Consider the following 27,956-nt stretch of genomic DNA (forward strand, 5'->3'; position numbering starts at 1 on the left):
ATAAACTCAATAAATATTTGAAGTGTAACAAAAACAAGCGACTATCTATTAATCTTTTACCATACAATTTTAAAATTTGAAATCTTTTAGTGATATTATTTTATAGTTTTGTTGGCACCAATATACATATATTGAGATTTCAAAAAGGTTATCATCTTATTATTTTATCGATTGAGGTCAAATTTTATACTGGTCCCAAGTCAGAACCAAACAAATTATTAATTTTATTAAAGTTATGAATTTATCAAGTATTAAATTATAGAGGTTCTATTATATCCTCCTACTAACTTCATATCCACATGGTTATTTCTTACAGGGAGTTTTATATTACTAGTTACTATATACACTACTAGAAAACCCGGTAACAGATTTTGTATTGTGTAAAACGATATCATATTTAGTGACAGATTTCCCACGGAAAACAAAATCATTCGTAGTTAATTGATATGGGCTATATCATGTTTAATTTTTAATATTTTTTGAATGTTTGATATAATTTTGATAATTGTTAAATTACAGCTTTAGAATACAAAATGGCTGGAAAAGTAACAAGTGGTCGCAAAGCGGCCGCAATAATCAGTGAAAAGCGGTTACAAAAGGGTCGCAACAATCAATGACATGCGGTCGCATTATTTGGTGGCAACTGTCTTTGGCGGCAACAATGCGGTCGCAATATTTGGTTGCAATATTTCCAACGTTTTCAGTTGTCGCAACAGTTTGGTCGCCAAATCATAGGTGGTCATAAATTGGTGGTAAAGCCAATAGGCCAATTGTGATGGCTTTTCCCACCGCGGTTTTGGTTGTAAAGTGGTGACAACAGGCCATCTAGGCCGCTTTGCGACAACTAATTGGTCGCAAAAGCAAACTTCTCTAGTAGTGATACATTGATCCTTATAAGTGCGGAGTTATTCTGTAACTAATTATTTATACACATTATAATGTGACAACATGTTTACTGTTTAATTATTTGTAAATGCTATTTTTGAGTTTTAGATAAAAGTAAGGATTTGCATCATGAGGAGCGTTGATAAAATACTAAATATATAAAAGGAAAACCGAAAACAATATAAAACAAACGGACATTGAAGTATGTAGTAGCTTTGTACCAAGATTAAAAATACATGCATAGGGAAACACAATGGATTTGAAAGTTTGTAAACAACAAGAACTGAACAAGTAAAGACAATGTGTGTTCACCTTAATCTTAGGGTTGTGTGATAATATATTATGGATCCATGTTCATGCATGGCAAGAATGTTTGCCCTCCTTAATTAAAAATTTATATATACATTCACACACGTAAATACACACACATATATATAATATCATTACAATGCAGTTTTTATTTAGATGATAGATATCTTGTAGTTAGAAATCTTACTATTCTTACTATACTATTAAAACAATACAAGGCTTCCACATGGTATTTAACTAGCATGTTTATAAAGGCTTACAACTCATCAATTTTTCATTTATATAATTTTTACATGTTAATTGAACATTAATTTTAAACATTAACTCATAAGTTAAAGAAAGTTTCAAAATAAATTATTATAATCATCATTTTATTGGATAATAAACACAATTAATTGTTTTCATTGTTATTTTTTTAAATTTTGAGAATTTGTTAGTATTATTATTTTTTCGATTTTAGGAAATTATTTATGAACGTTTGGACTGGATGTTTGGATTGAAATGGTGGTTTAAGTCACGATGTTTGGATTATATTGTTGCTTTATTAGACGCGCAGTTTAATAAAAATTATAATTATATCTCATTGTTATATTCATATTTTTAGCATTTTTTATGTTGTGTACTTAAATGTTTTATAATTTCAATAAAAATAGTTTTTATAACACACAATTTATGTTACAACATATATACATGTTTAAGCTTCATAGTTTACAATATATGACTTCAGAAGATGATGAAGTTTTAACTAATATGTTTTTTTTGTTTCATGATATAAGTTAGAAATATGTGGCATAACTTAAAATTATATTTTAAATTGTTATTTTTTGTTTATCTTTTTATTAGGGTTCCTTTAATTAAAACAACAATATGATACCTTATTATAATAATAATGCTAGATTATCTGACATTACAATTCGTTAAATGTATATAACACACGCGCGCGCGTGTGCACACACACACATATATATATTGTGTGTGTGAAGTTTTATATATTTTCCGTCGTGTGTAACACGGGATCTAACCTAATGCTAGAATATAGTTAAACATTGTGGTGTGTGATATGAATATGCCACATGGTTACAAATCTGATTGACATGAAACCTAGGATTTGGTTTTACATATAATGGATATGGAACCATTTTAAGTTGGAGGTGTAAATATGCTAAGCTAAACGTGTTGTGTTCGGGTTGACATGTCAAATCAGGGTTGACTTGTTTAATTCGTTTATTAAAAATAGTATAATAAAAAAACTAAAAGTTCTTAAAAATGTGCGTGATGCCTTGATATCATTACTTATGTTGAGGTGTGTATTTGTTTCATAATTTAAAAAATAAATGAAAAATAAGTATCATGTTTTATCGTTTAAATGCTTATTTGCATTTTTATTATTTCTTTTAGTAATTATAGGCAAAAAAAAAATAATAATAATAAAGCAAAACAAACTCTTCTATTAAAAAAGTAATAATGAAGTCATTTTCGTATTAACTCATGAAACCTCTTACCTCTTACAAAACAAAACAAATTTTCAAGTTCATGTCAGAAACCTGCAAATCGTCAAACACGATCCGTGGTAAGCATTACATCAAGTTTAAGTTGTTTTTCCTGCATAGACTAAAAATTATCATTAAAGGCCGATAACTACTATATAAAATTGATATTTGTCGATGAAAATACCAGCGACCTATTTACCTGTCACTGATTTTTTACTAATAATCCAAACCAAACTAAGAATGCATACATTTGATTTGATTTTTTTCTTTTTAAATTATACCCAATATATTCCTTTTATGCGTCACCATATTCGAACAATATTGTTCTTTTATTTAGTTTATTTTTTTGGTTTAAATAAGATGTCAACAATTGATTATTAGCAAGTATAGGCTGTATAACAGATATTCTAATTATCTTTGCTTGAAATCAGATCCAAGGATATATATGAGCAAAGACATTAGCACTAACATCAGTAGCAACTTCAACTGTGAAGTAACGATTAAAAGACAAAACACAAACAAAACAACATAGTTTCATACAAACATCCTTAAAAACCCTAAACAAGTGCTTGCGATGAATAACAATAATAATCCTTAAACAACCTTAAAAACCCTAAATATAAGCGAGTACCAACAACATCTCACTAGAATTCTCGAATTCATATAGTCAGATCTAGAGTACTCACCCATCTCGAATTCATACGCGTTTTCTCTTTGGAGAAGAAGGGAATAAAGAAAGAGACAAAGAGCTATCTACTTCTTCAATTTCATCTTCTTGTGATCTAACCTTCACACTCAATGATAGACTCAAATCAAGACCACCGTCTACAGCTTTTCGTTTCTTCGTTTCAGTTGAGCTATCAAATCTTTGAATATTAATGAGCTGATGGTCTACAAGTGTGGGACTAGTGTTGATCAAGGCTTGTTTGATTACCCATTGTTGCATCAATCTTGCTTCATCTTCAAACTGACCACAATGGGCAATCTTGTAATTTTGTTTCTCCGTAGACGAGTTCACAATCTTGCTAGTATAGTAAGATCCAACGCCTTTGACCAATTCATGATTTGTAATTCTACCGTGGTCTCTGGATCTCACGCGTGCCACATAACTACCACGTCGATGGATAATGCGATTGGAACGTGTTAGTTCGAGAACATAAAGACTTAAATGAGTAATTCATGAAAGAAATTGAAATGGGTACCTTGGATTTGGTGATCTTGGATTGAACATGGGAAGCTGCCATAAACTGTGAACATGGTGATTGTTTCTTATAGCATAGTGGTCTCCTTCATTTATTACTAAAAATTGAAAGTATAAAATGTAATAAGTTAATAACCATTGCAAATCTAGAAAGATCAAGAATCTTGAAAACCCTAATTTGACAAAAGCAAACATACCTTGGCCCTGATCATCTATCCTTTTGCTTCTATACATCTATATATTTAAGAAATTTAATATGTCAATAATCTTAAAAATACATGAAATTGTTTAATTATTATAGTATTAATTACCTGTAGATGGCTTTTTACATGAGCAATGTTGAGACCCTTTATGTTCATCAATTGTAAAACCAGTTTAGGAGTTGCTCCTACACAAACACATAGTAAATCAATTAAGGAAAATCATTTACAATATAAAAATCCCAAAAAATAACATGAATTTCAAGAAAGATTTAACTGATGAATTACTTTCTTGGCCGCCTAGTCGTTTCACCGCTCGAACAAATTCGTGATGAAGTTCTGGAGTCCATCTCAATCTAGGCATCTTAGATCTAACATATTGCCTAACTCTAGTAGATGTACCCATTTTCTCATCCTCTTGTCGATCCGCCACACTGTTATTCCCTGAGCTCTCGCTTGACTTCGTGTTATTTCCATCGTCATCTTCGAGTTTCTTGCGACACAAGTGATCATTCATGTCTGAACCATCACAATCTCCATCCTTGATCATCTTTCTTGAATCTTTTTAAGCCTTCAAGATCAGAAAGTAAGTGACTATATATATATCAAGCTAGCTAGGTGGTGTTCTTGAATTCATAAATCGTTAAACAATCATCATGAGAACACAAAATTATTGGTTTAACATGATTTGAATCTGAAAGCTAATTTACCAAAGAAATGGGCATGATGACTAAGACCCTTACCCTTAAAAGTCTAAGGATGGACTTGTCTATATGTAAGCTTCATTAAACAAATAAAATATTCTATTCTAATTGCATGTACATATACACATAAATAATTAAATACATACAATAAATGAATTAATGGGACCATAGGTACGTACTGGGTGTGGACATGGTTTGTAAGACTAGAGAATGGACTTAATCTATAGATCAAGCATGGAGAAAGTAAGCTAGCTACGGCGAAGTTGTCAAACAGGAACTTTTAGAGGACTTCACCATTCCACACCCTCTCTATTAATTAATGCTATTTAATTTTTTGAAGGCAAATGGTTAGTTTCAAAGTCGTACTTCCTCTCTTACGATACACGGATACAGTGACACTTACAGTATATTTATTTATATATGACTTACAACATGATGATGGCTGAGGACGTTTTCTTCGAAACCAATAATACGTTGAGAATTGCGATAACCGTGTTAACTGTTATATTATTTATCATATCAATCAACAAGAATGTATTAGATTTTAACAAGTATAAGATATATTTATTTTAGAAAATTGTATATATTTGGTCTTTTGTCTAAATTAAATACAAGCACATACACAGATATACATTTTATGCGTATTTTTTATATTCTTATATGTAATGCATGAGGTCAAATGCTTCAAACTAGGGGAAATTTGGACAATCACAATATTAATTTCTTATAAACCTTCTGGAATACGTAGATAATTTATAGGAAAGCGGATGATATATTGGTCAAAGTTTAGTACGTAGTTTATTCACATTTTCAACTAAACTTCGTAAAACTTGATTAACTTCTGGCAATATAATATTTTGGTTAGAGTAAAGTGCCATTTTCGTCCTTGTGGTATGGCAAATAATGCGAATTTAGTCCAAAAAGTTTATTTTTTGTATATGGACCCTTCACGTTTCTCAATTCTTGCCAATTACATCCAAATCACTAACCTCGTTAAACTTAATCGTTAAGTCAGGGGTAGACATGTCTTTTCACTATTTCTTTATTATATGAGTAAAGTGCCAAAATAGTCCCTGAGGTTTGGTCATATTTGCGAATTTCGTCCGAAAATATTTTTTTCGAGTAAAGTGTCGTTTAACGTTAACTCAGTGGTGTTACTGTCCTTTTACATATTTGTTTACATTGTTATTATTATTATGCTGAGCTAAACTGTGACATTCGTCAATTTTCGATTCGTATTTGTATTTGTAAACTCGACCTGTTGGGTCGTTTGATTATTTTGTCATGATTATTAATAAAGAATTCCCGACATTTATGTTTAAACGTTCGTTCATTTATTACCACGTTCCATTTCTTATGAAATCACGAGGCTTATCGATAACTCGCTTAAAACGCGTAAATAATCCAAAACCGAAAACCATATAAAGTTTAGAGTTAGAAAGGTAAACTTTGAAAACTTATATTAACTTAAAAAAATATATTAAGTTTCCATTTAAAACAATTATGAATCTTTAGGGACTAAATTGTAAAATATTCAAAATAAAATTAATAAATTAAATAAACTCAACCCTCACCCGCCCCCCCCTCCTTCACGGTTTTCCGGCCTAAAGCTCCGGCCGCCGGAATCGGCGCCGGAGGTAGCCCAAATCTTCTTTTGCACGCATTTTAACCCCAAGTAAATATACCAAAATGATTCTCCGTCAATATTAAGCAACAACCAACTATTTAATTGCGATATAACATCTTTAAACGCGTTAATAAAACCCGCGATTCACGCCGGAAAATCCGGAACCCAAATCAAACGAATTAATGCGAATTAATGCAAAGACACTCCACCTCGTAGTATTAATAGATGCCTAAGCTCACAAACAACTCGTTCACTTCTCTTAATCCCCCTCTAATACACTGATTTTCTATAATTGGGAGCTTCTTTATTAATTTTTCCGGCAACGGGGTTTCAACCAAATCAACATCATTTAAGGTAATTTTTATATATATTCTGTTAGTTTTGATCCAACAAACAAAACCCCTAAAGTAATTTTAACAATCAATGAACAGAAATTGAGAATTGAATTTTTAGGGTTTATGTTCTTGAAATGGAGATGATGAACCCACTGTTTTGTTTATAAATAATGATTTTCATATGAAACTGATAATGTATGATAGCTCAACTGGTTAGTCTGTGGTGTTTGTAACCAAGAGACCCGGTTTTGAAACCCGGGTCACGCGTCCTCTCATCCTGTTTATATTATTATTATTTTTGTCAATTAAAACCATTAAAACCTGTTAATATATATATGTATTCAAAACTGTATTCCAAACGAATATGAAGCTTAGAGCAACTGGCTGCACATTGACCTTATGACATCGAGACCCGGGTTCGAAACTCGGGTCAGACACCCTCTTTTATATATTTTTTTATTCAGCTTATTAATAATTACTAAATCATTTTAGTCATTTAAAAATCAAAATAAAACTATAGAAACCTTTTAAAATTAAATAAAAATTATTTAAATTAACTATAAAATATATCTCACCATTTTACATGTAAAAATCAAGTTTCTCGTTTTCGTAATGTTGGGTCTATACTTGATGGTTTGCACTTAGTTAATTCCGGTTTCATGTTTTGTATGTAAGCCGAGAACCTTATGGTTCTCGGTGGGCTTTGGGCTTTTGTTGGGCTGGTATGTTGGCTACCATATTTATAGATATCTTGTATAGGGTTTAGGGGTTGTTGACGTATGTGTGATTTTGGCCGTCTAGTATCATAGATACATTAGACGAGTATTGTAAACATTGTGCTTAAGCACCCGACATTAATCATAACGTGTGTTTTGAAGCAATCCTTTGTGTTCTTTATAATTACTCTTGTATCAGCTTGTGTTGGATTTCCGCACCAACATTAAGATCAGTTGATATCATATTGAAAGATCCTCCACGGGACTTACAATTGGTATCAGAGCCTTAGGCCTATTCAGGATCGTTATTGTGATATCAACGGATTCAAGAGTTATTCGTTTGGTGGTGTTTGGTGATTCTCCGGCGAGTTCACCAATCGGAGAAGAAAAGAGATTTATTTTGGATAGAGATTTGACTAATCTGAAAACAAATTTGAATCTCTTAATTCACTGTAACATTCGTTACTTTTCAAATCTGAAAACCCGACCCATTTCAAATTTTCGGTTTTTGTTTATAAATATATATATTATTAAAAGATTCTTAAGTTTCACTTCAAATGACATTCGTCATTTTTGAGTTAGTATTGTGTTCGTTAAACTGACCCGGTTTTTCATTTTAATGTACTCTTGTTCGTCGTTTATCATACCTTCATTTTCTATTCGTATTGAATTCTGAGGATTTACGGTTATCATTTGTCGCTTTCAATTAATTTTGTGCAATTAACGAAAGTCAATGTTTTAAAGATAAAACAATTTGCAAACTGTGCGGGTAAAATATAAAAATATCCAAGTTATATAAATTCTATTTCATATAGACTGCACCTCAAAGTTCAAGGACTAAAGAGTAAATATATTTTGAAAACTAATCCATTTTATTAGTCGAGGTGATCCATTTAGTTATAAATACAATCATATGTTACATATTTCATATGTAATAGCTTTTCCTAAAGTTATTTAAATATATTAACCATTACTAATATATATATATACACACACTTTATTCAAATGTTGCATAGATAACATTACTTACGTATAACCAAAGTACTTTTTTTTATTATTATTTAATTATGTCACATTTTTTTTACTTAGTTGGTTTTAAAAGATAAAGAAAAATACATTCCTACTACATTTAAATCTTGGTCAAAATTCTTTATGATGATAATAAATGTGTTTGAATATAAATTGTAGGTTACAATTTATTTTTTATGATCAATTACAAGTTTTAAATGGCATTCATGACCTATTAAGTATTTTGACCAATTTAATATAATTGAAACAACTCTAGCTCACTTCACTTATAAATAGAGCTCTATTCCTTCCCATTTCCTCACAACTCAATTTACAAAAAATTCTTGTTATTTTCTCATTTTGGTGATTTTCACCTACTTTGATTTATGAAGTCAACCCGTGAAGTTCAAGATTTCTTCTTTTATTATCTAAGTTCTTGTTCCGGGTATGTTTTTAGTTTCTGCTTGTTCGTGTCGTTTAGAACTTAATGTTATATTATTTATTTAACAATAGTGTAGGTCATCAAAAACGATCTTGACTCGCTTATGTATTTATTCGGTTCGGTTTAGTTATTTTATTTATCCAACATCTAAAACTAATTCTTTTCATTTCACTCTCTAAAATATAATACTTTTTACCATGTCGGAAACGAACCCAACCTAAAGTTGAGTCCGGGTCCGACCGGAAATGAACCGAATTCTTTTAAGTCGTCTTTATTATTAAATAAACCAAATAGATTATTAAAAATTATTTTAAATCAAATAAAATCATTTTAACATAAATAAATTATGTATAAATCTAAGTTTTACATTTTTCACCTAAAAACTAACGTTCACCTTCATTAAACCCGATAAAATTATTTTATTTTTCCGTTTCGTTGACTATAGCTCGTTACCTTTTATAAATTGTAAACATAATCTTTTTTTTAAGATAAAACTATAGTTAAAATCCGTGATTCGCAAATATCATAATTCTCGTATTAGCGTTAAGTTATTAATAAAATATTAATTTAAATCGTTAAAGCTTAAACAATATTATTAAAATATAAAAATGCCATAAAATAATAAAAGTTACATTAAATAATGCTTAACTCCGTTAACAAAATAATTTTAACCTTTTCAATCCCGATAGTTAGACTTGCTTTTGTTTTAATTATAGTTCGAGAAGTTCAATCGTTTCGGATTTCTTTAACGCATGTTCGACCGCTTCGGTTTCGTTATCATGCTTTCGGTTTTCATTGCAACGTTTATCTTCAATTTCAAGGTGAGTTTTTCACCACAACTTTTTAATATTTTTATTGTTTTGGGGTAGCATATGTATCCATATTGAAATTCAAGTATTGTTACTTCTATTACAAAACTACAATTCGTATATGGACTTGTGTCTTACTTGTATTACTTGCACGGTTGGGAAGCCTCATTAAGTATGATCATACGCCCCCCTTTGCACTCCGGTCCATTTGTATCGAGTGGAAAAGGGCCTCATTATCCGAGTACGTTGATTGCTATCAACTGGAAAGGACCTTACTTGCGCAATTTCCCGGGTACGTTAGTTGTTACCAGTTGGAAAGGACTTACTTGCTCGTTTATCACTTGTCCATGAGTTGTATGGTTTTTACGTACGTATTTAAACTGTGGAAGCTCACCAGCTATGTTCGTAGCTGACTTTATTTTATACATATGTTACAGGTGTAAAGATACGAGGATGAAAGTTAGAAGACACATAGCATGCCTATAGGATATTCAAAGAGTAACTTATCATTTGTTTATTTATTTGTTACAACTTGTATTATTTGATAAACTTGTGTTACATGAAGAGTTAAATGACATAATGTTATTATGGTCACCTAATAGTGTCACGTGTGTTTGAGCAATCTGTACGTCACACTCAGGCGTTTCCGCTTTAGCCGGGGTGTTACAGATTGGTATCAGAGTCATGGCTATAAGATAGAACATTAGACGTAGTGTTCTAGGTAGCTATAGCTTATTTGTTTATTTGTTAGGGTTGCATGATAGAATATGTGAGCCTTTACTTGATTGTTTAAACGCACTTACTATCACTGGATTACTGTACTACTGATTTCATTTACGCCTCATGAACACAAGTACACACACACACAAGTCCTTAGGCCTAAAACAAGATTTCTCAAAAGCAATTTCAAGCAATCTTCAAGTTCGGTGTTTCGATATTTCATCTTCTTAAAAAACATGTCCTCTTTGTGATAAGGATATGGTTGCACTCCTTAGGATGTCACGCAAGTCATGATGTTTCATGCGACGTGTGACTCCGACCCTCAATGTTTTACAATGTGTTTTAACTAAAAGTCTGACGAGTCGTGGTGATACACGAATAACCAGCTTTTGGTTCGATTTAATTACGCATTTTGATTTGTTTTAACTGAAAGTCTGTCAAGTTGTGGTGATACACAAATACCCAAACTTTTGGTTCAAGTTGATTACGTATGTTTGGAACACACAAGTTACGATGATTCTTACAATGTGTGATTTCTAAGACTTCATTGTTCATATTACGGTTTTAAAAAGACATTGGTTATGAGAATAGTCAAGTTTAATTCGTTTTTTTTTCCGTGTTCATATAGATATTTCTAAAGGTTGCGCTATTACACGAATTGTCGAGTTTCAACCCGTTTTCTTTACTTATTATAATTCGAAAGGTCATACATGAATCGTCGAATTTCAATTCATTTCTTTACTTATATATTCATTTATTGTTGGGATTTAAAATTGAAAATTCGAAAAGCTATGGTGATACATGAATCATCGAATTTCAATTCGTTTCCTTTATTTATATATTCATTTACTATTTTGGGTTTAAAACTGAAAATTCGAAAAGTCATGGTGGTACATGAATAGTCGATTTTCAATTCATCTTCTTTATTTGTAAATACTCATTATCTCTTATGTTCTAAAATTGAGAATTCGAAAAGTTATGGTGATACATGAATCGTCGAATTTCAATTTGTTTCCATTATTTATATATATTCATTTACTCTTTTGGGTTTAAAAATTGAAAATTCGAAAGGTCATGATGATAAATGAATTGTCGACTTTCAATACTCATTTACTCGTGTGTTTTAAAATTGAGAATTTGGAAAGTCATGGTGATGCATGAATTGTCGATTTTCAATTCGATTTCTTTATAAAATTCGTTCATTTTTATGGTTTTAATTGAAAATCCGAACAAGTTATGGTGATACATAAACACTCGATTTTCAATTCGATTTCATTACCTATATTAAGCTTGCATTAAATTCATATTTTACTTCAAAATTTGATATCTTTTTTCATATGTTTATTGCAATATTAATTAGAATATCATTGAAATGCGAAAACTCATAAGCATTTCAATTTTGATTTCAACTTTTGTTTCATGCGATTTCATCTTTATTATTTATAAAGATTTATTCCGATTTTAGGAATCTTTTATGTGAAGTTTCCTTTGATTTTTGATACGAATTTCATATTTACGTTCCGTGTCACGCTTCTTAGCATGCCTTCTCGCTTTCCTTGACATTGCCTCGAAACTCAAACCACAAAACGACAACCCAAATCATCAAGCATTTGACCATCGCAATCCCGATCATAACAAACCAAGATTCATTATCAACCACAACAATGCATTCAAACCTCAAAGCCATACCTGAGTAAATCCAAACCCAACCTAACTCTTGGATACTCAAACCCAACCAAGATATTTACACGAGAACCCACCCTTTGTATGATACGTACGATTCCTCCACTCCGCTACCGCGATGTCGAAAGGCTCCAAATGGTGATAAATTCGGCCACATCAACTCTTGCAATGCACCTAAACATACTCAACACAACACATTTACCCCGACGAAAAGTTACCCAACCATTCATTCCAACCATTTGCTCGTAGTAACCCAAGCACACCCGTTATAATGCCTAACTTGTTTCCGCCATGTCATACCTTACCTCGCATCCCTTGACTACTAAAAAGTTTATTCGTTTTCCGACATCAATACTTAGTCTTTTCAAATTCATCAACCATTCCTAAATTTTAAATATATAAATTTTCACACATAATTTTCCACGTTTATTTCTTTATGTAAAAAATCAAATCTCGATTATTTTAAATAGTCAATTAACAAACATATATCCATATATATTTGGTATAATCAAAATATTTTTTCTAAAAGAAATCTCATTTTAACCAAATGGGTTATCCCCAGTATTATTACTACTCGTACAATCATTATTATTACTATAATTATTGTTATTATTATTATTATCTTATTAAGAAAAATTATTATTATTATTATTATCATTATTGTTATTGTTATTATTATTATTACTCCAAAAAGATCTTTAAAATAAGATTATTGTTATTATTTCTTTTTGTTACAAATAAATCTTATCACCTTTCACTCAATAACCAACTTCTACATACTTTTTAAATCCGTGAGTCCCGTTAATAAAAATATTATCACTATAACAGTTATAACATTTGACGATCCTCCATAGTGTTTTCATAAGACACAACCCGACATAAAATCTTTTACACTAAAAGGTCTTACAAAATTTCGCAAACTTTAGTACTTAACTAAATGTTTCTTTACAAATTATTATTATTATTTATTTTTTAAACAAAATCGCGTTTTTACAATTGATTTTCACAAATTTAAACGAAGCTCAACAATCACTTCTTTTCCTCTTCCTTTTCAACGCCAATGAGTTTCGAGTTAATAAGTCATACCATCGCCCCCATAATAATTTTCATACCGCAATCTGTCTTCGAGAAGACAAGCGTTGCAAGTTAACTTTTGAGTTCGTTTCTTTTTTCTTTATATACATATATTATTATATATGTATTCTGTTTGTACATTATGGAAATAATTTTCGATTTCTTTCAAAGGTTTTTTACAAAGTTTATGTTGAGTTTGGTTATTCGTTAATTAGTTATTTTCATACGTTCTTCATAGTTGCATTATTGAATTGGTTTACTTTCGTTATTTCCCTCTCGTGGTCTATAACCGATTTCCCCTAAGCATAATCGTTTAGTGGAAAGTGGGATTATGCACATGTTGAGTTTATTAATTTTACACGAATTGTTTTGATTATCTGTTTAGTTCTATTTTCGCTCAAAGTTTATTCGAATCATTTTGTTATATTTGATCTTAAATGTCTTACTTTGATTACCTTGTTCTTGATGTTTTAATAATTTAAGACCAATGGCATACTATGATCTTGATCTCTATGTTTTATCGATTGAGACCGATGTGTTACTTTTGAACTCAAAGTCTCAATTATTTACTTTGTTAATTCTTAGTGTCATTATGTTGTTACTGATATTTTATTTGAAATTTACATTTTGGTTAACATGTCATTTAATCACGAACCCAATTCCTTACCGATTTTCGTGTTTTTATTTTTGGCTCAATGCCACATTGATACATCCTGTTATTCTCAAATCCAATGTTTCGTTTAATTACAATAATGTTCGTGATGTTTCCATTCATTATTATAAGATACGCTTATTTTGTTTAAACTTCAATAACATTGTTTACCTCGTTTAAATTTCAATGATTTCATGTGGACGCAATGCTTTCGCTTATCCCTGACCTCAATGACTTAATCATATATTTTTATTATTTCCAATGCTTATAGTTTATTATTCTTGATTTAAAAACTTTCACATAAGAATTTATTCTATATTAACCCACACAATAGGACGGATTATGTGGACCACCGACGATAAAGGTAATTATGGGTCGACACGTAATTACCCAAGTCCTCGCATGGAATACATAATAAGTATGTTGTGTGCAATAACTCGAAACCTATAATGATTTTGAAGGACGGGACAAATGTAGTACGATAAGGGCATGGTGGATACGCCGTTGGTACATCATATATATAAGTGTCCTTACCATATTCCTATTTGTGGCGTCTTTCGGGTCATTCAAAGATCGATGTTAATGTTTTTTTATTAAATATGTATATAAAAATCGTTAAAAAGTTTTAAAGAACTCCTCATATTAGTTGTTTTCTTGTAAAATTTTATTTTTATTTTAATTTCGGGACGAAATTCCAAAAAGTTGTGAATCCTGTAACATTCGTTACTTTTCAAATCTGAAAACCCGACCCATTTCAAATTTTCGGTTTTTGTTTATAAATATATATATTATTAAAAGATTCTTAAGTTTCACTTCAAATGACATTCGTCATTTTTGAGTTAGTATTGTGTTCGTTAAACTGACCCGGTTTTTCATTTTAATGTACTCTTGTTCGTCGTTTATCATACCTTCATTTTCTATTCGTATTGAATTCTGAGGATTTACGGTTATCATTTGTCGCTTTCAATTAATTTTGTGCAATTAACGAAAGTCAATGTTTTAAAGATAAAACAATTTGCAAACTGTGCGGGTAAAATATAAAAATATCCAAGTTATATAAATTCTATTTCATATAGACTGCACCTCAAAGTTCAAGGACTAAAGAGTAAATATATTTTGAAAACTAATCCATTTTATTAGTCGAGGTGATCCATTTAGTTATAAATACAATCATATGTTACATAATTCATATGTAATAGCTTTTCCTAAAGTTATTTAAATATATTAACCATTACTAATATATATATATATATATATATATATACACACTTTATTCAAATGTCACATAGATAACATTACTTACGTATAACCAAAGTACTTTTTTTATTATTATTTAATTATGTCACATTTTTTTTACTTACTTGGTTTTAAAAGATAAAGAAAAATACATTCCTACTACATTTAAATCTTGGTAAAAATTCTTTATGATGATAATAAATGTGTTTGAATATAAATTGTAGGTTACAATTTAATTTTTATGATCAATTACAAGTTTTAAATGGCATTCAAGACCCATTAAGTATTTTGACCAATTTAATACAATTGAAACAACTCTAGCTCACTTCACTTATAAATAGAGCTCTATTCCTTCCCATTTCCTCACAACTCAATTTACAAAAGATTCTTGTTATTTTCTCATTTTGGTGATTTTCACCTACTTTGATTTATGAAGTCAACTCGTAAAGTTCAAGATTTCTTCTTTTATTATCTAAGTTCTTGTTCCGGGTATGTTTTTAGTTTCTGCTTGTTCGTGTCGTTTAGAACTTAATGTTATATTATTTATTTAACAATAGTGTAGTTCATCAAAAACGATCTTGACTCGCTTATGTATTTATTCGGTTCGGTTTAGTTATTTTATTTATCCAACATCTAAAACTAATTCTTTTCATCTCACTCTCTAAAATATAATACTTTTTACCATGTCGGAAACGAACCCAACCTAAAGTTGAGTCCGGGTCCGACCGGAAATGAACCGAATTCTTTTAAGTCGTCTTTATTATTAAATAAACCAAATAGATTATTAAAAATTATTTTAAATCAAATAAAATCATTTTAACATAAATAAATTATGTATAAATCTAAGTTTTACATTTTTCACCTAAAAACTAACGTTCACCTTCATTAAACCCGATAAAATTATTTTATTTTTCCGTTTCGTTGACTATAGCTCGTTACCTTTTATAAATTGTAAACATAATCTTTTTTTTTAAGATAAAACTATAGTTAAAATCCGTGATTCGCAAATATCATAAATCTCGTATTAGCGTTAAGTTATTAATAAAATATTAATTTAAATCGTTAAAGCTTAAACAATATTATTAAAATATAAAAATGCCATAAAATAATAAAAGTTACATTAAATAATGCTTAACTCCGTTAACAAAATAATTTTAACCTTTTCAATCCCGATAGTTAGACTTGCTTTTGTTTAATTATAGTTCGAGAAGTTCAATCGTTTCGGATTTCTTTAACGCATGTTCGACCGCTTCGGTTTCGTTATCATGCTTTCGATTTTCATTGCAACGTTTATCTTCAATTTCAAGGTGAGTTTTTCACCACAACTTTTTAATATTTTTATTGTTTTGGGGTAGCATATGTATCCATATTGAAATTCAAGTATTGTTACTTCTATTACAAAACTACAATTCGTATATGGACTTGTGTCTTACTTGTATTACTTGCACGGTTGGGAAGCCTCATTAAGTATGATCATACGCCCCCCTTTGCACTCCGGTCCATTTGTATCGAGTGGAAAAGGGCCTCATTATCCGAGTACGTTGATTGCTATCAACTGGAAAGGACCTTACTTGCCCAATTTCCCGGGTACGTTAGTTGTTACCAGTTGGAAAGGACTTACTTGCTCGTTTATCACTTGTCCATGAGTTGTATGGTTTTTACGTACGTATTTAAACTGTGGAAGCTCACCAGCTATGTTCGTAGCTGACTTTATTTTATACATATGTTACAGGTGTAAAGATACGAGGATGAAAGTTAGAAGACACATAGCATGCCTATAGGATATTCAAAGAGTAACTTATCATTTGTTTATTTATTTGTTACAACTTGTATTATTTGATAAACTTGTGTTACATGAAGAGTTAAATGACATAATGTTATTATGGTCACCTAATAGTGTCACGTGTGTTTGAGCAATCTGTACGTCACACTCAGGCGTTTCCGCTTTAGCCGGGGTGTTACAGATTGGTATCAGAGTCATGGCTATAAGATAGAACATTAGACGTAGTGTTCTAGGTAGCTATAGCTTATTTGTTTATTTGTTAGGGTTGCATGATAGAATATGTGAGCCTTTACTTGATTGTTTAAACGCACTTACTATCACTGGATTACTGTACTACTGATTTCATTTACGCCTCATGAACACAAGTACACACACACACAAGTCCTTAGGCCTAAAACAAGATTTCTCAAAAGCAATTTCAAGCAATCTTCAAGTTCGGTGTTTCGATATTTCATCTTCTTAAAAAACATGTCCTCTTTGTGATAAGGATATGGTTGCACTCCTTAGGATGTCACGCAAGTCATGATGTTTCATGCGACGTGTGACTCCGACCCTCAATGTTTTACAATGTGTTTTAACTAAAAGTCTGACGAGTCGTGGTGATACACGAATAACCAGCTTTTGGTTCGATTTAATTACGCATTTTGATTTGTTTTAACTGAAAGTCTGTCAAGTTGTGGTGATACACGAATACCCAAACTTTTGGTTCAAGTTGATTACGTATGTTTGGAACACACAAGTTACGATGATTCTTAGAATGTGTGATTTCTAAGACTTCATTGTTCATATTACGGTTTTAAAAAGACATTGGTTATGAGAATAGTCAAGTTTAATTCGTTTTTTTCTCCGTGTTCATATAGATATTTCTAAAGGTTGCGCTATTACACGAATTGTCGAGTTTCAACCCGTTTTCTTTACTTATTATAATTCGAAAGGTCATACATGAATCGTCGAATTTCAATTCATTTCTTTACTTATATATTCATTTATTGTTGGGATTTAAAATTGAAAATTCGAAAAGCTATGGTGATACATGAATCATCGAATTTCAATTCGTTTCCTTTATTTATATATTCATTTACTATTTTGGGTTTAAAATTGAAAATTCGAAAAGTCATGGTGGTACATGAATAGTCGATTTTCAATTCATCTTCTTTATTCGTAAATACTCATTATCTCTTATGTTCTAAAATTGAGAATTCGAAAAGTTATGGTGATACATGAATCGTCGAATTTCAATTCGTTTCCATTATTTATATATATTCATTTACTCTTTTGGGTTTAAAAATTGAAAATTCGAAAGGTCATGATGATACATGAATTGTCGACTTTCAATACTCATTTACTCGTGTGTTTTAAAATTGAGAATTTGGAAAGTCATGGTGATGCATGAATTGTCGATTTTCAATTCGATTTCTTTATATAATTCGTTCATTTTTATGGTTTTAATTGAAAATCCGAACAAGTTATGGTGATACATAAACACTCGATTTTCAATTCGATTTCATTACCTATATTAAGCTTGCATTAAATTCATATTTTACTTCAAAATTTGATATCTTTTTTCATATGTTTATTGCAATATTAATTAGAATATCATTGAAATGCGAAAACTCATAAGCATTTCAATTTTGATTTCAACTTTTGTTTCATGCGATTTCATCTTTATTATTTATAAAGATTTATTCCGATTTTAGGAATCTTTTATGTGAAGTTTCCTTTGATTTTTGATACGAATTTCATATTTACGTTCCGTGTCACGCTTCTTAGCATGCCTTCTCGCTTTCCTTGACATTGCCTTCTCGCTGAGCTTGATTTTAAAAAATTTGAGGGTTCTAGTAAAATAGTTTGCTCAATGATTGATAATCAGCTATGGTGGAAAGAAAACGAAGGTAGGGGTATAGGTTATAGTAAGGTACCCCCACCTTACAATTACAACTATGTTCAACTTCCTGTCACCAAAGAATAGGAAGAAAAGGTACAGGGCATGAAGTATGGTAAACAAGATAAGAATGACAAGTCTGATTTTGTGAATACAGATGTATCCACTTCAGGAGTGAACGATTCTAACGTGTTTACTTCATGTGCAGAGAAAGTAGTTGTTGAGGATTGGACTGATGAGGATGATGACTCTTGTGTTTCATTTAATAAAGACATTAACTCTGATGTTTCTTTAAAATTGCCTGTTTTGAATTCTGTTATGTCGTCGGTTTGTGTGGGCTCTGGTGTTAAGAGCAAAGACAATTGTGTGGTTAATTCTGTTAAAACTGTGAAATCTGATGATGTGGGTTTTGATAAGAAAACTAAAAATAAAAGTTTAACTAAAAACTGCTCACCACCAAAGTTCATTAAAGAGGGATGCTCAAATGAACTAAAGGGGGTCGAACCGAACAATGTGTCAAACGATAAATATCAAGCTAAACGTACTGACCCACACAATAGGTCAAGAGAAAAGATTCACCATAATGATTTTTACGTAAAACGTCAAACTTGTTTTAACTGTGGGGTTCCTGGTCATATTGCTAGAAACTGTCCACATCGTCCATATGTGCCTTACTATGGATTTTACCAGAGGAATATGCCTCGTGATACCTATCGACGAAATTTTTGGTATCATAAGGCAAATCCTTCTGATGGTGATTGGAACAGGAACAAAACTAGTAAGTTTAGTCCTCATCAGACCAGGCCTAACATGTCTAGTAAAAGGAATAGAAACTATGTTTCTACTTCGAAAACGAACTCGATTTCTAAACCTCGGCCTGTCGGGAGAACAAATTCATTTGTTCCCTCTACATGCAAACCAGAGATTGAACCATCCATTCGTACAAACAACATTAAATCTTTCAACGGTAAATATAAGTGGATGCCTAAGTCTTCGGTAAAGAAGGTTTCTTCTTCCATTTTAGATAATCTAGAAGATATGTCATGGCAGCCCGTAACCAGGGTAGACGAGTCAGGAGTACCCAGTGTCACTATGGACTAGGTGCCAAAATCTAATTAATCCCGCACTTTGTGCAAGAGCAGCTATAGAGAAATATCATCAGACCTTGGTATGTTGATAATGGCTGTTCCAGGCACATGACAGGAGACATTTCCCAGCTACACGATATTCAAACTTTTAATGGTGGGTATGTGTCCTTTGCGGGTGGAGAAAAAGAGAAGATCACACAGAAGGGTACTGTAAGTAACGGTGTTTTGAAATTTGAGAATGTTAATTTTGTTCTAGAGCTGAAGCATAGTTTGTTGAGCGTGTCACAAATCTGTGATAAAGGGTTTTCAACTCATTTTACTAAAAGGGAGTGTTTGATTTTGAAACCGGGTATCATTATACCTGAAGACTGGATTCTTGTTCGATCACAAAGAAAAGATAATGCTTACGTGATCGCCAAGAACAAAAATGTTCCTGATGAAATAACCTGTTTGTTCTCAAAAGTGTCTGAAATAATGCAATGTTTTGGTATCGTCGTCTAGGTCATGCTAATATGAAAAATCTGAATTGTCTTGCTAAAAATGATTTGGTACATGGATTACCCGTTAAAGATTTTGTTACCATTGAAAAATGTGTGGCCTGTGCTGTGGGCAAGCATCATCGAAAATCTCACAAGCCAAAACTGATTAATACCATCTCATCAGTTTTTCAGCTATTGCATATGGATCTTTTTGGTCCAGTTCATGTCTTAAGTCTTTCTCGCATCTCTTATTGTTTGGTTATCACTGATGATTACTCACGTTTTACTTGGGTATTTTTCTTGTCAAATAAGAGTGAAACTGCAGAGCTAATTAAGAGGTTCGTGGTCCTGATGGAAAATCAGCTGAATCTGAAGCTAAAAGGAATTCGTTGTGACAATGGTACGGAGTTCAAGAATGCTTCATTGAATTATTTTTGTTCAGAAAAGGGGGTGCTTCGTCAGTACAGCTCAGCTCCGACACCACAACAGAATGGTATGGCGGAAAGGAGAAACAGAACTCTTATCGAAGCAGCAAGGACCATGCTGTGTGACTCTAAATTGCCTCTGTTCTTCTGGGCTAAAGCCATCAACACGGCATGCTATGTTCAGAATCGGGTGATAATCAACAAATCAAAGATGAAAACTCCGTATGAGATCGTTTATGGTCATAAGCCTACTGTTGCACACTTCAGAGCCTTTGGTTATCCGTGTACTCTACTGAATCTTGAGTCTACTCCAAAGTTTGGTGCCAAAGCTGATGATTGTTACTTTGTTCGATATGCTGGTCACACCGCCTACAGAATCTACAATAAGTCAACTAAACAGATTCTTGAATCTTATGATGTTTGTTGGCTGGAAGAAAACGAGACTGATGCACGTGTTGGTCCGGACTGGCTGTTCGACTACAATGAACTCTTCAAGCCATTCAATGTAGTTCCGGTCATCAACATAGAAACTTTAGGTGGTGCCACTACAGATACTGAGAGAGAAGGTTCACATGCAGTATCTCACATATGTCCTCTGTTGGATGATGATGTCGCAGAACCACTTGATGACAAACCACCTGCGTCCTTCAGCCAATCGAAGGAAGTTACTGAAACCGTGCATATTCCAAACTCTTCAGTAAATGATTCAGCAGTTGAGGGGGAGAGTCCTATTCATCAAATCTTCAGGAGCACGTTGTTTCCCGATGTCATTCCGAATGAATACGTTGCCAGCACTTCGTACTCACATAGTACGACAGCTTCTGGATGGAAGAATCCACTCACTGATGTCGGTGAAAATCTATCTAACTTATCTCCTGTTGGAGATGTTCCCGAACAGCCAATTCCGACAAGAATCCAACGAGATCATCCTATTGTAAATGTTATCGGCTCTCTTGAAGCAGGTGTGTCCACTAGAAGTCAGACAGGACACATAAACAGTTGTTTGTTTTCTATCTTCATCTCTCAAATTGAGCCAAAGTCGGTGGAAATGGCTCTTCAAGAACCAAGTTGGGTGGATTCCATGCATGAAGAGTTGAATCAGTTCAATAAGCTGAAAGTGTGGAAGTTAGTTGAACTGCCAGAGGGAAAGAAAGCACTAGATACAAGATGGGTTTTCCGAAACAAGCAAGATGAGACGGGATTTATTATTAGAAACAAGGCACGGTTAGTTGTTTGTGGTTTTCGTCAGGTTGAAGGGTTAGATTACACCGAAGTCTATGCTCCTGTAGCTAGACTTGAGGCCATTCGGATTTTTCTGGCCTATGCGTCTTTCATGGGATTCACGGTATATCAGATGGATGTTAAGACCGCGTTTTTGTATGGTGAAGTTAAGGAAGAGATTTACGTGGATCAGCCACAGGGGTTTGTAGACCCTAAGAATCCTAATCATGTCTACAAGCTGTAAGCACTATATGGTCTTCACCAAGCCCCTCGGGCATGGTATGCTACGTTGACGGCACATCTTCTGGGACATGGTTATGAAAGGGGGACCGTTGATCAAACTTTGTTCCTTAAAACAGTCGGGAAAGATTTCATTCTGGTGCAGATTTATGTGGATGACATTATTTTCGGTTCTACCAGTACTGCGCTGTGTTCAGAGTTTGAAGAGGTTATGAAGACGAGGTTCGAGATGAGCTCGTTGGGGGGAGATGACAACATTTCTAGGTTTGCAGGTTCGTCAGAGCTCGACAGGAATTTTGCTGCATCAAGGAAAGTACGTTGAAGATATGCTTGCAAAATTTGAATTTCAAGATTCCAAGAGTGCCGCCACTCCAATGGCAGAAAGGCCTCTTCTGACGTCTGATCTTGAAGGAAGTCCCGTAGATCAAACGTACTATCGATCGATGATCGGGTCTCTAATGTATCTCACCGCCAGTAGACATCATGTTTGCAGTCTGTCAATGTGCTCACTTCCAGGCTAATCCTTAACTCTCTCATTTAATTACTGTTAAACGTATATTTAGATATCTGAAGGGACAACCGAAGTTAGGTCTTTGGTATCCCAAAAACTCAGAATTTGATCTTTATGCTTTTGCTGATAGCAATTATGGTGGAGATGACATTGACAGGAAATCCACATCTGCCGGCTGCTAGTTTCAAGGAGATCGTCTCATTTCATGGCAGTGCAAGAAACAACAGACGGTGTCCACTTCGACTGCCGAGGCGGAGTATGTTGCTGCGTCAGCTTGCTGTTCACAGGTCATCTGGATGCAACATCAATTGCTGGATTACGGTTTGAAATTTCTTAACATTCCCATATTTTGTGATAATGATGCTGCTATTGCAATTGTTAAAAATCCCGTTCAGCATAAATTTCTTTTCTTCATGTCATAATTTCTGTACAAATTTAGAGGGAGAAAAAGAAAAATACAAAAAGAGTGTGTGTGTGTATGTCTAATTTAAAAATAAATAAATAAATAAATAAATTTTTTGCTCCCTTGCTTAAAATCATGCCGGCTACTCAAGTTCAACGGACATATTTCATATGTTTGGTCCCGTCATCAATGTTTGACTCTAGGGATAGCCATTAACCTTAGGACTAAAAGTGACCGGGGCGACTGAACATTCATAAAAAAATATATATATATATTTTTGGTTTTGATTTAACTATCCTTTTAAATTCCCTCACTGAAAGTCATGTCGGCCGCTTAAAGTTTGAAGGACACATTTTATTATGTTTTTGGTCCTATCGTCTACCTGTAGACACATAGGATAGTCATTCATCTGAAAACTGAAGGCAGCTGGGGTGATTGAGTTTAAATCATCTTCGGCGTATCATCTGGGAAATGATATTATTATTCAGCTGAAAGCTTTTCAGAAGCTTAAAGTATTTTCAAATGAAAATTGATCCAACCTTTGAGAAATGATATATAGAGTGATTTTGAGTGCCTAACGTGTGAAGTTATTAGGCTAAAAAGGCTTTTGATTAGTCATTGATGTGTATGGTACCTTTCCATGATAATTAAAAGTTTGAAGTGATATAAACTAAATCTGCTAAACTTATTGTGGAGACTCATTTTGAAGATATTTGTATGTCCCTAGATACATCTCTCCGAATGATAGGCAGAAAAGCAATTACCCAGTCATACACGAGCCCGTTAGTGTCTTGATCGCCAAAAAGATTATGTTTCATTTGTGTTAAAAAAAATAAAAAAATCCATAAAATTTTTTTCTAAAAGCTTAAAGTGGTCCCAGGGAACTACAGGGGTGGGGCATTCAAATAAGTCCTAAACATCCTGAATGTAAGGCTTGTAAGTCCGGATGGCATGTAAGTCCAACGTTCAAGCTTAAAGCTTAAAATTATTTTGTATTGAGAAAAGTATTTTGATCAAGTACTAGGGGGTTGGAGTTAGATTGGGGTGATCTGGGGAAAGCCAAATACGCCATAAGAATAGATAAGGGACATCAGAGGTCCATAAGTGATGTCCATGTAAGCCTTATGCCTAATAGAATATAATCATATCACTGGCGCAATGAAAATCATGAAAAATTTACCTACTATCAACCTTTTCACTATGTCATAATAATGCTGAAAATGAATCATTGTGAAAGTACCTTAATCAATATGATTTCATGTTCGGATCTTTTCATAAAAATGTGGTTCGTTTTTAAATAGCTGAAATTTGATCCCAATATATGTTGATTTTCTAAAGACTGGATAGGTAAATTTTGTTTTAGTTTAAGTTTTATTCTAATCTTCTTACTTTTAATTTTGTTTTTTTTACCTCATGTTTACTTGTGTCGAAACAAATGTTTTAAGAAATCAATTTTTCATAAATCGGGATTTGTTTTGATGATTGCAAAATGTCATGGACCATTTATTTGGGCCAAGGTTTGTAATTTGGGTTCATCTGTTGGTCCATGAGGGTTTTCGGTCCATGAAGTTTGGCATATAAATGGATCTTCTAATTAAAATTATTATTCTCAAAACTGCCTCTTTCTGAAGAAAACTCATCTGGCCGAAAACCCCAATACCTTGCATTAAAATCAACACAGTTTGCACTTAAGTTCTTTGTGTACGAGTACAGGTATGATGTTGATCGAGGATGCAGCTTGTCACCACTGTGATAATCTTAGTATGATTGGTTGAGATGAGATGATAATTGATTCCGATAATGATATTAATCAGTTTGGTCGTCGATTTTGATTGAAACCATTGTGATGGTCTTGAGAGATTAGTGCAGGTTCCATGGTGGATTGGAGATTTTGGTCATTTGGAAGGGATGACACGGGGTTCTAGGCGGAATTCAAAAAGTTTTTTTTGTTGGCGGTTTGACCGAAAAACTCATGGTTAACCGAATGGTTATCGGTTGACTTTGGTTGACCGAGATCTCCTGTCCCTGACCGAAAACTCCATATTTTAACCAAAATCTCTTTACATGGACAAAAATCAGCAAATTTGGACAAAACAATTATCAAATTACATTACTAATTCTCGCTTGAGAAATTAAAATTGATGTTCTTGAACTCATGATTGTTATTCGAGTTGTGAAAACATTCACTAATTTAGCTCGTTTGTTGCAGAAATGGCTGATCAAGCTCCTTTAAAGTTCGTTGACACTCACAATATAGCTGGATACTTGTTTGATCCCCCTCCAGCACACAAGGAGTTCAAGTCCATGATCGCTGGCCTCAATACTTGTAGGATTTCCCACGCCTTGCGAGAAAGTCTTGTCATTTGCAAGAGAATGATCATCGACTTCTGGAATAATGCATCAATCAACCAGCGAGGACCAGGTGGAGTTGTGTGTATTGATTCCAAAGTACAGAAACAGCAGGTCGTTATCACAGAGGCTATTATATGAGAAGTGCTCTTATTTGGAGATCAACCTGATTACCCAACAGAGTATTCAGTTGCTGTTATTTCTGAGGTCCTTACAAGAATGGGCTACGAAGGATCCTACCCTCCTGCAGTCAAGAAGTTGTTTCACCCGTACTGGAGATTTCTGATACACACATTCTTTACGTGTGTGTCAAGACGAAAAGGAGGTTCAGATGAGATTTCCCACACGCAGATGTCAGCTATTGTTGCTCTGATCATGGATTGGGATTACAATTATTCCAAGTTCGTTTTTGATAAGATGATGAGCAATCTGAAGGGAAAGAAGAAAGAGATGTTTCTTATGTATCCTAGATTTCTATAGATGATTTTTGATTCACATTACACTGATCTTGTTAAATCTGTTGAGACACTGGATATGAAGTCACTGGGATCTAATAACTTTGGGTTGATGAAGAAATCAAGAAAAGTAGCAAAGGTCGTCTATCAAGGCATTCATGGGCTAATTAAGTTTGGCCACTTTGCTGAAACAGAGAATGTCCCGGTGACAGCTCAGGTTGCTGAAGAGCATGTGGCGCTAGTTCAGAGGCGTACTGCCGTTCTTGAAATTATTTCTGATGATGAAGATGAGGAGACTCCCGTACAACAATTGGAGTATGAACACCGTATAACGGAGACTGCTCCGTCTGCTGAACAGTTACTGTTTTGGTCAAAAATTGGTCTAAGGATCAAGTAACCAAATTCGTATGTGAGAATTGATGCTTGTATGACAAATATGATCAAAGTAACCATATCAAAAGATGAACACCGAGATTTATACGAGGAAAAGCCCTTAGTAATTAGTATCTCGCCGGCATAAAAACCTCGGGTAGTGAAAACTATCACTACCGATTATATTGAACTTGAAAATATTACAATAGGTGAGAATATGAGCTGATCGTGAGTACAAAGTGTTTGCTAGTATGATTCTCTGTATGCTATGTGTTGTGTCATGTGATATAATCAGCTCATATATATAGTTACAAGAAGAATAATTAAATAATAACTAGCCATAAAGAGCATTTATTGTCCTTGCGAGAATATTGGAGCGGTTATGACTTGTATAAACGAGTTGTAACTCCTTCCAACGTGTACAATCTTTAATGTTTTGACCAAGTCTTTAGCTGTTGAGGATCCTTTATCCATAAAGGATCCTTATTCCTGGAAACAATCGCCAAGAATAGCTTATCCACAAGGATCAAGAATCCTGGTCCCAACAATTGCCCCCAAACATGATAGTTGTGAATGGATAACAGCTGTCATGTTTATCCCGAGAATTCGAATCGCAACCGTTGGAGAGAAAATGATGTGACCATTTCCTGCTGACTCATTATTATCCCTAGGTTATAGCATTGAGGCGCATTATAACCATTCTTCATTCCAAATTATAAACATTATTCCGACGATATGTGGAGATCAAGTATGTTGCTTTTAATTTCTGCATAGACATATGATAATCTTGTAAAGGCTTGACCCGGGTGGATGGTCCACCTGTTTCTGAAGAAGCACGGGCCAACTTTTGGTTTGCTACTTGATAATAGAACTCTTTTGATTTCTGTTTTGTCTTCTGTGTTGCTTGGATAGAGGATCTTGAATCCTTATAGTAATTCTTGAATTGCTTACCTGTTAAAATAAGTGATCAAAAGAGAACAGAATAATTAGAAAAGTTGGATCTTGATCCAACTATCTCGGGGACAAGCCCAATAAAACGTGGGGACAAGCCCAAAGAAACGTCGAGACAAGCCTAATAAAACGTGGGGACAAGCCCAATAGATACGTGGGGACAAGCCCAATAAAACGTTGGGACAAGCCCAATAAAACGTGGGAACAAGCCCAATTAGATACGTGGGGACAAGCCCAATAAAACGTGGGGACAACCCCAATAGATACGTCGGGGCAAGCCCAATACGGGTGACCAGCCGATCCTTGGCGTTGGCCCAAATAAACTTGGTGACGAGCTTGACAGGCTCAAATAAACTTGGTGACGAGCTTGACAGGCCCAAATAAACACGGTGACGAGCCTAACCCGGCATTGACCTTAACTTGTGTATATGGTACGTCTACCATTTAATTTGTATGATCCAAGATATGATTTTTAGCCATGAAATTGTCAGCCACATATAGTGTACTAGTCCCACGGCCTCCAATCATACCCGGATAATCGTGCGCTCCAGGCGAGGGTGTCAAAACCCTAATTTCATGGCATAAGGTGAAGACCTTATAAACCTGGCTACAAGGCCGATTAAACTTAGGAGAGAGTTGGCCAACCCGTTTTTTCCACTTGAGGGCCCTATTGCTCGGCATTTCTGTAACATGACAAAACAAAAAT

General features: G+C 33.4%; 1 protein-coding gene across 1 annotated transcript; it reads right to left on the reverse strand.

Annotated features, from left to right (window-relative positions):
- Positions 1–3,197: 3,197 nt before the first annotated feature.
- LOC143544634 (uncharacterized) lies at positions 3,198–4,666 on the reverse strand. Its single transcript, XM_077036694.1, has 4 exons — positions 4,374–4,666; positions 4,197–4,273; positions 4,083–4,119; positions 3,198–3,983 (listed from the first exon to the last, which is right to left on the reverse strand). Exons 1-4 carry the CDS (start codon positions 4,633–4,635, stop codon positions 3,862–3,864), a joined length of 498 nt encoding a protein of 165 aa, XP_076892809.1. The 5' UTR covers positions 4,636–4,666; the 3' UTR covers positions 3,198–3,861.
- Positions 4,667–27,956: the final 23,290 nt, after the last annotated feature.

Source organism: Bidens hawaiensis, unplaced genomic scaffold (assembly GCF_021521415.1).
Source record: "Bidens hawaiensis isolate Kalapana, Puna unplaced genomic scaffold, B.hawaiensis_p1.1 tig00013648_1, whole genome shotgun sequence".
In the NCBI taxonomy this organism is placed as follows: Eukaryota; Viridiplantae; Streptophyta; class Magnoliopsida; order Asterales; family Asteraceae; genus Bidens; species Bidens hawaiensis.

What these genes read in the sequence shown, in the direction of transcription:
- LOC143544634 (XM_077036694.1), bottom strand. Translation starts at nt 4,635, where the DNA reads ATGATCAAGGATGGAGATTGTGATGGTTCAGACATGAATGATCACTTG. An exon ending in ATGTAAAAAGCCATCTACAG is followed by an intron (nt 4,120 to 4,196) that starts GTAATTAATACT and finishes TTAAATATATAG; the next exon opens with ATGTATAGAAGCAAAAGGAT. An exon ending in GATAGATGATCAGGGCCAAG is followed by an intron (nt 3,984 to 4,082) that starts GTATGTTTGCTT and finishes TTCAATTTTTAG; the next exon opens with TAATAAATGAAGGAGACCAC.